Below are 11,863 nucleotides of genomic sequence, written 5' to 3' on the forward strand. Positions count from 1 at the left end.
TTTCTTTTTCTACATCATCTTCTCTCTCTCATCTCCCTTTTGCCATTATCTTCTTGTTGTTGTTCCTCTTCTTCGTCGGCTTTAGCTAGTTGGCTTCAATGATTTCTATAAAAGTGAAGATGGCCCAGAGAGAGAGAGAGAGAACATAATCATCATTATGATAATTATTATTAAAAAAAAAAAAACAAGAAAAACCCAAGACTTCTTTCATTAACACATGAGCCCGAGCCCGAGCCCTTCGCCCAGATGATGATGATGATGTGTGCGTGTGTGTGTGTGTGTGTATTTGTGTGCCACATGTGCTGCTCATTTGCTTTGAAAACTATTAGCTGCCCTTTTGCTGCCGCAGTGCATCCATCCAACATATGGTCGGTTAGTTGGTTTTTTGGTTGGTCGTTCTTCTCCTCCATCTTCATCAGCATTTTCATTTCCATTTCCATTCTCTTCCATCTGCCTTTTGGCTGGGCATTTAAATAGTTTAATGATCTGTGGCTCTGGCTCTGGGGCTTACGTCTATATCTCTCTCTCTCTATCTCTCTCTCTGGGCTTTGGTGGGGCTGCCTTCCAACATGACGGGGTTCCCGTTCCCGTTTTGCGTTCTCGTTTTCTTATATGCGGGCATCATCATCATCATCATCATCACCAGCATCATCCACTGAGCCTAGCAACATCATCATCATCGTCATCGTCATCGTCAACGTCGCCTGCAGTCATTAGCGTTTCCTGTGTAGGTTTTTCATCTGTCGCTTGTCTTTTGATTCTTTTGTCTCTTTCCCTCTCTTTTGTCCCGCACATGTTTTAATTTTTTGGCCAAGGCAATTTACTTACTTTCATTTTCCATTTCCAGAACTTGACACAAAAAAATCAAAAAAAAAAAAAAAAATAAATAAATAAAATAAAGTTGTTGAATGCATACAGAGCATTAATTTGTTAAAACAATAATTGGCTATTTTTCAATAAATATTTATTACAAAAAAGAAGAGACATGAATTCCAGACATGACCAACTGCATCATTATATGCATAGCCATGTTAGTAGTCTTTCTCTTTCTCTCTGTCGGTGTCGTCATTGCTGCTGACTGAAACAAAAAGAGTTTTTATTATTGAATCAGCATTTAATTGTAAATCAACGATAATTACCATTGGAATTTTCATTTTCATTTAAAAATTTTTTTTTTTTTTTTTGATTCTGATTTTGTTTATTTTTTTTGTTTTTCGTTTTTACTCAGCATATTAAACCATTTGGGCATACATACAAACAAATATGTGTTAATTTTGTTAAATATTACAACAATTGCTTTAATTGCTATAATTAACATAAATAATTGTTTGTTAGAGAACATTGTAGCAAAGTTTTCTCATCATCTTTTTGGAAGAAGTTTTGTTTATGTTGTAGTTTTTTTTTTTTTTTAAATTAATTGACAATTGAGCAACGGTAAAGCAAATACAACAACAACAACAACAATCCTATCAACCGCCTCCTTTCCTTCCCTTACCTTTTATCATTAGTTATATTTCTTCACCTTCTCCGCCAGTTCATGTTGCAGGTTAACAATGAGACAAAAATACAACAACAACAACAACAAAATATAAGCAGAGAGAACGCCGACGGAGAAGAAGAAGAAGAAGAAGAAAAAGTAAAACCTGTTTGCATTTGATTTTGCCAAAGTTTATTTTTATATTATTAATATATATGTATATATATATATATATATAAATGCTACGTTTTGTTGTCGGTCGGTCAGTCGGTCGCTTGTTGCCCCCCCACGCCCACTTCAACCCTCCTAACTCTGCCTCCTGCCTTCCGTTCGTCATTTTGTCGGCGGTTGTTGGCTTGGGTTTGGCCTTAAATAATTTTATTTAAATCGCAACTGGCAGTGACACTTGTTTGTGCAAACAAACAGACAAACAAACAAACAAACACAGCAACAAAAGGCAAAAATCTTATTGAATCGGTTCTCAAATACCCTATATACATACATACATATATCTAGTGATTCTGGGTTGTGAGTATAAGATGATACGAAATTCATGAGAAATTGTTAGATAGATTCACATTCCCAATGGGTATCTCCATGGTCGACTTGTGTGTTGTGGTGATTTCTATGGGTTTTTGTCTTCTCTGTTCTGATCTGTATTTTTTTTTTTTTTTTTTTTTTCGGTTTTGTGTGTTTGAATGAATTAAGTGTAGTCGTTGTCGTCGTCGTCGTCTTTTCTCTGTCTCCTTCATTGGCATCTTGCTTTCCCTGTCTGTCGGCGGGTCTGTTGTCTCTTTCTTCTGGCGATCACTTATTAATGAAAACATTTCGAATGGCACATTTCACCTTTTTTTTTTTTTTTTTTTTTTTTTTTTTTTGGTTCACTATTGAATGACTTCTATAAAATCAAAAGAATAGAGTGTGAGGGAGACAGAGACAGATAGAGAGAGAGAGAGAGCGAAATAAGAAAAATTGGCAGCAATTTTTTTGTTCTCCTCTACTCAACTGTTGCTTGTTTGCTTTTTTTGCCTGCCGCTGTGCGTTCCAAGGTCAAAGTTTGCCTTGGCAAGAGAATTCTAGCGCAATTAAAAATAAGCAAAAAAAAAAGAAGAAATTTTGAAAAAAAAACAATTTTTCTCTTTGGTTTTTTCTATTTTTTTTTTTTTTTTTTTTTTTAATTACGTGTTTTCTCATTGCTTTTGTTGCTATTTGTGGCCAATTAATTTAAGAATGAAATCGAAATCTTGGCATTACTATAGGAGGTCTATCCTCGTATACACTGTCAGAAACAGGGGTGAGGTGAGGGGGACGTGTTTGAGGATCTACATTTCGTATCCCCTCTCTAAATATAAGCACCTATATATATTTCAATTTTAGTTTAGATTACTTCTTCGGATGTGAGATGAAGTAAGGTTTGAATTTCTTTAATTTATATATTTAAAGCACATCAAAAGCATTGGCAATTAGTTGAATATGCATTAAGCAAAGTTGCCCCCCCCAACCCCTCAAAAAAGCCCCCCTTAAAAAGAGAAGCAAAAACAAATTTATAATTTACAACTTGGAAATCAAAAATGCTAAAAATGATTTCACAAAACGTATTTCGAAAATTAAATGACGTTCTTCACGTTCTCGTCTGTTGTTGTTGTTGTTCTTGTTTATTAGAGATTTTTCTTATTGGCCATCAGTTGGCTAACCCCACTCCTCTCCCCCACCCTGCTTGGTGTGTGTGTTTTCGTTTATTTCTATTTTGTTTTTCTCAATTGTGGTCATTCTCGAAAATTGTTTTTGAGTACCGGACATGACGTCAATAAGTGGGCGTTTTGTGTTAATTTCTTTAGCACGTCGCCTACCCCCCGCCCCCGTCACGGTCCCGGCACACACACTCACAGCAGGAATTGCTGCCTGCCACCCCCACATATACAACACTTTATCCTATAAATATATACATTCATACATACATATATGAGAGATCTGTTGTTGGCGTTTTTCTTCTTTTTGGCAAGTGAAATGAACATTTTCGTAGGCGCTAAAAGCAATTTTTATGCGGCATAATAATAATTCTTAAAGCTTTTTATCGGGCAATGGTCATGCATATATACGATTAATATATATACATTAACATACATAGATACATACATATGTATCAACACTTGTATATGTATAAACAAATAGCATGGGCGTAGTGGGAAAACCATTTAAATTTCCTCAACAATTTCCTGAGTTTCTTACTTTTAAATGATTAAAATGTACAATCGGTTAGTTTAATTATAAATTATATATAAATAAATGCACTTTTTTAAGATAAAACCCAAAGAAAAGGAAGACTTTAGGCTCAAGCTCTCTTTCTTTCTCTTTCTTTTGACCATGGCTTGTTTCAGTTTATTGGTTTATTAGTAACAACCCCCTGACTAGGGGCGCCCGTATGAAAAGTTTCTCCCCTCCTATCAACACAAATCATCCATTGAACGCATCCGCCAGTTATTAATTTCCTGTATTTCCTTATTTGCTCTATGTATTATATGTAAGGTGGTGTGGGAGGGGGCTAGAACTTTTTAATTATGTGTAAACAAATATTTATCTAAATGCGATGCGACAACAGCTTCTCTCTCTGTCTCTGTCTCTATCTTTGTCTCTGACTCTGTCTGATCGTATTACTCATACAACGTGTTGTCCAGGAAGAAGGGGTGCGATGGGGGGAGGTAAGGGAGCAGCGTAAAAGAGATTAACACAATTTGCCATAAATCTACAAAAAACATGCCATAAAAATACAGTTGTTTTGCCATAAAAATGTTTTATATGCCTCGATCTTGTTTCACCCTACCCCTGCCCCCACTCCTCCGACACACCCCACCCACTTTTGCCTCTCCTTACATACACGCATACACACATACATGTATGCATATGTGTTAACATCAACTTGGACAATCGATCGGTGCCTATCATCAACAAAATATGCTCATTCGTCCAGTCAAAGTTCAATTAGCAGCAAAAAAAAAAAAAAAAAAAAAAAGCGGCAATTTTTTTCCTCTTCTTTTTTCTACTTTTGTATGGTGTTTTTTTTTTTTTTTTTTTTGATTATTATTTTATATACGAATATTTGTATGTTTGTATTTTATTTTTATTATTTTTATTTATTTTTTTTTTTTTTTTTCTGTTTTCATCTTCTCTTAATATATGCAAATTGGATATCGTCTTAGGCGCCTTTTAAACTGCTGCTAGCTGGTTTTCTTTACGCTAAACTTTTTTGTTTTGCCAAATACAACAAAATCCCAGCAACAACAACAACAACAACAAAAAAGAATTATTAAAGTTTCTTTTTATTGCTTAGACGTAACAACGAGTTTATCAGCAACAGAGCGGAAATACACAATTTGTGCAAATACAAATGAAAAAAAAAAACACACACACACACAAATACAAATATAAATATATATAAACATCTATGCTCGAAGGAGCAGGAGAAGGGTGGGGGAGGGATGGTGGAGAGGAAGGGTGTGCGTGAAGATTGAATCCAATTGGAAAGCCGTTTATAAATTTTTTTCTTCTTCCTTTTTTATTGTAGAAAGTGAGAGGAAATTGTCTTATTGTTGTTCTGTGTGTGTGCGTGTGTGTGTGTGTGTTTTGTCGGCTTTTGGCTTTTTTTTTTTTTTTTTTCAAATATTATAAGTAAGAGATAATCGTGGGTTATAAATGTCGAGGACGGCCACTTGGAAACATAAAAAATTATATGAAAAAAAAAATTTTTTTTTTGATACCCTGTACAGTAGGCAGAAAAAAAAGAAGCCCATTCCAACAGGTCTTAATAAGATTTTGCCCATTTGATTATTAATGTTCTTTCTGTGACTAGGAAAGAGTTTTGGATTCAATTTATCTTTAGAGAGTTGTTTGTTTTTGTTGTTATCTTCTGTCTTATTGAACAAGTTCATCTGGCTTACTTAATCCAAACAAATGCTCACAAATCGGCCATTCAAAAAGCTGGCCAACATCAAAACATTGTCGACATGATGCCATGTACTTTGGACTTGATTTAAGTTGGCCCTGGCCGGCCACTGGGCGGCATGCCTGGCCTCAGCGCACCACACCACACCTCACCTCGCCTCAGGTTGTCCAAGTTTGTGTTTATCTCCCATAAACATGGTTTCCCATCTACCCAATGTACGTGATATTTTGCCTTGGCCACTTGCTTATTGGCGGAAGTTTGAGGTGTGAAAATTTATTCATGGGGATTGAGGAATTTCTTAAAAATAAATTCTATATACATACATGTGCAGAGAGAGAGAGAAAGAGAGAGAGAGAGACTGTGTCTAATAATATATTTGTATAGAGAGTAAATCTAATGTAATAACTAATATAAAACTAATTGAAACACATTTAGGTCATGTAAACTTGTAACTTTTATAGCCTACTTTTGTGGGCCTAAATCCTATCTGATTGATGAGAATTTTTTCGACAAATTTCTTTTTCTTTTTATTTGCAGAAAGCAATCAGAATTGATTTTGTCCTGCAACCCGCATCAGCGACTGCGAAAGGATGAAGGCACATAAAGCTGATACCGTTCGCAGAATTTACCGAAGACATTGAGGAGAGGAGAGGATTTAAGCAAATACAGAACAAAAGAAAAAACCTACAGAGATAGAGAGAACTAAAAGACACTTACACGTAGCAAAGAGTAAGTGGAGAAGCGAGTGTGAGAGAGAGAGAGTGAAAGATAGAGAAGCAGCGGAGCTGGGTTTGGTTTTTCTTTTCTGTCGGTGTATTACACCCAGAAACCCAGAACCTAGACCAGCCAGGTGAAGAAGAAGAAAAGGCGAAAGAATTGGTCACAACAACGCTACATGGATCGCAGAAATGGCGGCGATCCCTTGGCGCCACCCCGGCCCCCTAAGCTATTACCGCGCGTGCATCGACCAAGGGCGCCGGAGCCGACGTTAAGTGGGGAGCAACAGCAACTAGCACAGATACAGATTAATAATAATCCACAACAACAACAACAACAACAGCAGCAGCAGCAGCAACAACAGCAACAACTTAGTATTACCAACACGACAGCAGCAGCAGCAGCAACAGCCGCAACGACGACGACGACGACGGCGAATAATAATACGATATCAATCATACCCGCATCGGCCGATTTTGACGATTATCAAATCCATCATTTGACATTTCTGCCTCAGCGACCAAGCAGTTTGAGTCGCAATAGCAGTAACGCTTCCTCATCGACAGCCACGGCGAATAGTAGTTCAGCTGGTTCTGGTATTGGTGGTATTGGTGGCATTGGTTCTGGAACTGGATCAAGTTTTACACGTCGCCGACCGCCAGCGCCGACACCATTGTTGGATAATCATCATCAAAGCAACAATAATAATAATAATATTAATAACAACAACAACAACAACTTCCTTAGTCATTTCCAAAGCGCTGATCCAGTGTCAACACTGGGACAGCCGCCCGCCTCACCAGTCACACTGGCTCAACCGCGACCCGAATCCGAAAGGCTAACCAATGAGTATGTGGACACGCCGCTACAACATGCGACGCGTTCCCAGCACCCGGCCGGCCAGCAGGATAATGGTCAAACAACGACGCATCATCTATTGCTCCTGCCACAGCGACAACAGCATCAGCATCAGCATCAGCACCAGCATCAACACCAACACCAACATCATCATCATCAATCCACGCAATCCCATGTCCGACTGGCAACGACGACCACGACGGCAACGGCAGCAGCTGCCGGAGCGACGACGGGGACGGCGCCGACGCTTGGTCAGGATCATACCGATGGCTTATTACATTCGCACACGCATACGCCTCATCTAAATGGTCATGGCAAAGCCTCAATAACACCTGCCTCAAAGCTACCACCGGCTCCACCAAGAACTATTGGCAATGGTGGAGGTGGAGGAGGCATAAGCGGATTAGGTTTGGGTTTGGGTTTAGTTACAACAACAACAACAACATCACAACCCATCACACAACCCATTACCAAACAACCCACACCCGCCTCGCAGATAAGTAAAGAACATATGCACGCTCTGGAGGAGCTACTGCAACAGCCATTGGCAGGCAGTCAGCTGGGTCAACTAGGCGGTGGAGGCATCGGCGGCGGTATTGGCGGTATTAGTGGACCCATTGTCATGGGTGGCGATCCCTCGCTCCTGAATCCAATTGTATGTCCACGCTGCGGACGCTGTCGCTGCGAGCAGTGCCAAAGTCCTCGGCCCCTACCCCAGACCTGGGTATGCAACAAGACCTGTCTCTGCAGTGCCGAATCCATTATCGACTATGCCTCGTGTCTGTGCTGTGCCAAGGCTTTGTTCTATCACTGTGCCCGGGACAATGACATGGACTGCGACGATGGCACCGGCACACCATGTGTGGACAATCCCTGCTCCTGCGGTCCCTACAAGCGGACACAGCGCTGGGGCTGGCTGGGCGCCTTGTCCATTGTGTTGCCCTGCCTGTGGTTCTATTGGCCGATGCGGGGATGCATGAAACTCTGCGAGAAATGCTACGGCCGTTTCGCTGGACGAGGTTGCCGCTGCCAGAGCGGTGCCGGTGGCATTGGTTCCACCAGCAGCATGCTGCCCATTGTGCCGCTTGGCGTGAATGGGGCCAATGGGGCAACGGTCATTAATGGTGCCATAAGTGGCGTCAATGGCAGCCAGAATGGTGGAGGCGTCACCCTTAGTCAGAGCAATGGCAAGGCCATGGATCATGGCTGCAGTGCAGCCAGCCGTATCCTCCGCAAAGGTGATCTGACGCCCGAGAAGCGACTCCTAGACTCCAGTCCGGATTATTAGGCAAAAATCAATCGCTACCCCCCACACCTCTCCCAAGCCTCCCAGGCCTCCCATATCCTTCTCCATCTACCCCTCCGATCCCATCCCATCCCATCCCATCCCGTCCCGCGCCCATGTTGGCGTCTTTTTTCCTCTAACGGAAAAATAGGCCATACAGAGAGGAGGGCCAACTCATTGCAGAAAAACGCTGGAGAAAATCTGTGGAAATTGCAAAACAGAAAACCACAAAAATGAAAAGGAAAACCCCATTAAAAACACATGCACACCCACACACACACATACACACACAAAGGAAACAAAAAATTTATATACATATATATTTTAAACAGAATATTTAATATGATTTAAAGAGAAAAACAAAACAAAGCAAAAAAAAAAAAAAAAAACAAAAACAAATAAAAACAAGAAAGGAAAAATTAAATAACCAAAGACTGCAAACAGATAATTATTAATTATTAGAAATGTTATTTAAAAAATAATTTCGCTTAATTTAAAAACACAAATACAAAAAAAAAAAAAAAAAACACAAACTGAAAAAAACGACAAGCGATAAAATATAAAATACACTACGGTTTTTTTTTTTTTTTTTTTTTAAATTACTATTCGAACGATTTAATTAATTAATTATTTTATAATTTTTGCGCTATAAATTTATTGTTTAACATTTTGATTTTTGTTCAATTTCTAAGTCAATTTTTACTTTAAAAACAAACAACAAACAAAAAAAAAAAAAGAAAAAACAAAATAATAATTAAATGAATAATTCCAATGAATTTTCCACAAAAGAGAAAAAGCAAACGAGACAGAGATAGAAGATAGAAAGTGAGTGCGACAGAAGAGTGCATAAGAAAGTAAAGTAAAGAGACACTGAAGAAACCTAACAAAATACCAGATTATACATATACATATATATACACACACACACACAGACACAGACACGGCAAACAAAAAGAGAAAAAAAGCATAAAAAACAAAGGAAAAAAGGAAATCCAAATTGAAGGCAAACTTTTTTTTTTTTTTTTGATATATACAAATATTTATATATGTGTGTGTGAAGGAAAACTTTTAGAAAAATATTGGAAAAAAAAAAAAAAAAAAACAAAAAAAAATTAATAAATAAATGGGCCTCCCCCTAACACACCCCCGTTCCAAAGTATATTAGTCAAATATTATAAACAAAAAACAAATAAAGATGAAATATTATAAAATTATTATATTAGAGAAGTAAAAACCAGTCCATTTTTGATGTTGTAGCAAATGACAAAATTTTTTAGTAGAGAACAATATATTAGAGAAACAACAACAACAAAATATATAAATGTATTAATAGAAAACAACAACAGCCACAAATGTATGTAGATTTCGGCAAGCCGAAGTTTTTATACCCTTTACATACAAAACCAATCGATTCTATAACTACTTATTGGTTAATCGAAAAGATTTTCAAGGATTATGAGACTAAAAACATTCAAAAACCAAAAAGGATCAACAAAATTGTTCTTTATAACAGGCAAAAGATTCCTTTCCGAGATACCTTTTGGTCCTCCTTGAGTATAGCAAGGGTATAAACCATTTTTTTTTTCTCAATACACACACACACAACAAACAAACACACACACACACACACACAGTACGAATTTAACGATTTTTGGCTTTTATTTTCTTTTTTGTTTGCGATTTTTGATAAGGGATAATGTAAAACTATAGACCAGTCTCAATGTGCTAACATATATTATATATGTATGTGTATGTGGTTAACCAGTTAAACAAAAAAACAGCAAAATTTTACTTTACCAAAATTAAAAAATTAAAAACTAAACAAAAACGAACGAGAACTAAATGAAAAGTAAAAAAAAAAAGAAACACTTTTGACAAAAACAAAATTGAATTCTTACAAACATATATACATATATTTTGTATGGAAATTGTCACTATATATACCTATATATATATATACACTTTTTTTTTTAAAAATATTTTTATTTTATTTTTTGTATATAACAGAAAACCAAGAAAAAGCAGCAGGCAAAAACTTTTATAATAAAAAACAAAACAAACAAAAAAAAAAAACAAATATGCAAGCAAATTCCAAAAACCATAAAACATAATGACAAAAACAAAAAAAAAAAAAAAAAATAAAAAGAAAAGTTAAATAAAGCCTAACAAAATAAATAAATACATATTAGCAAACAAAAGAAGAAGAAAAAAATAAATAAATAAATTGTAAAATTAAAAACTGAGAAATTCAAAAGTCTAAATAACAAAAAGAGCAAATCGAGAGAAATTTATTATTTATTAATTAATTTTTTTTTTATAAAGAAAATTCAGAGAAACCAGCTTAAAAAGAAAACAACAAAAAAAAAAAAATAAAGAAAAGAATTATACACTAATTAAATTAATATATATATATATATGTATATATGTGTGTGTCTGTGTGTGTGTATGTGTATGTGTGTATATACATATACATATATAAACGTGTATATGTATATGCATATATATATATATATCTACATATATATATATACATACATATATGTACTAAATATATATTGTATGCCTAGCTATAAAAAAAAAAACACAAGAGAAAAGAAAACCACAATGAAAACTATGCTTAAATCCTAACCTTACAAAAGAAAAAGTAAAAAAATCCCTCTTAACACTAAAAACGGAAAATGCAGACAAGAAATCCTTAAACAAAAATAAAAATTAGAAACAAAAAGAAAAACATTACACACATAATTCATACAACAACAAATGCAAAATAGATGGAAAAACAAAAAAACATAAGAAAAAATCAATGAAAAATATGCTAAATATATATATATAAACAACATTTAAAGATTTAAGGCACACACACATACACACACCAACACACACACACACACACATACACACACTATATATATACAAGCTCTATACATAATGAATATTTATTTTATTTGTACATTTTATTATAATAAAATAAACTGAATTGATGAAAGATTGATGAATGATGATGATGATGATGATGATGATGATGAAGATGATGATCAATGCAAAGATGAGTTGATGTAGATGATGGATAAGTTTGATGATCATTATGATTTTGATGATGATGAATGATGGGAAGTTATGAAAAACTTTATGTAATGTTTTTAGAATGTATGTTCCGTTAAAAAACTACAAAATAAACCAACAAAAAAAAACAACAAAAAAACCAAAAAAAAAAACAACAACAAAAAGAAACAAATAAAAAAAATCATATAATACTAAATTATGAAATTGTTTGTTTTTATTTTTTCTTCATCTATATTTGTTCCATGTACCTTCATTTAGCCAGCTCCTTCTCCTCCTCCTGCTGCTCTGACAACACCATAAAGCAGTGTCTCTCTCTCGGTCTCTGTCTCTGTCTCTCTATCTGTCTGTGTGTGTGTGTGTGTGTGTGTGTGTGTGTGCCAAATGGCTATGGCAAAATAAAACTAAAGCAGCTGTTTCCGGTATTTGATTGATAGTGAACTGGCAGTTTGTTTATCTCACGAGCACACACACACACATACATCACACACACACACACAGACAGACTACACTATTCGGACTCGGA

The 11,863-nt window shown here is 36.0% G+C and overlaps 1 protein-coding gene across 2 annotated transcripts in view; it reads left to right on the forward strand.

Moving 5' to 3' along the window:
• sty (sprouty) overlaps positions 1-11,265 on the forward strand; it is a 34,189-nt gene extending 22,924 nt beyond the window's left edge. For both annotated transcript variants that reach the window (XM_068286732.1, XM_068286731.1), the window contains exon 2: positions 5,955-11,265. In XM_068286732.1, the coding sequence (XP_068142833.1) occupies positions 6,313-8,280 (1,968 nt within the window). In that variant the 5' untranslated portion in view covers positions 5,955-6,312 and the 3' untranslated portion in view covers positions 8,281-11,265. The remainder of the gene's footprint in view (positions 1-5,954) is intronic.
• The last annotated feature ends 598 nt before the right edge of the window (positions 11,266-11,863 follow it).

This window comes from Drosophila tropicalis, unplaced genomic scaffold (assembly GCF_018151085.1).
Source record: "Drosophila tropicalis isolate 14030-0801.00 unplaced genomic scaffold, ASM1815108v1 contig_463, whole genome shotgun sequence".
Lineage (NCBI taxonomy): Eukaryota > Metazoa > Arthropoda > Insecta > Diptera > Drosophilidae > Drosophila > Drosophila tropicalis.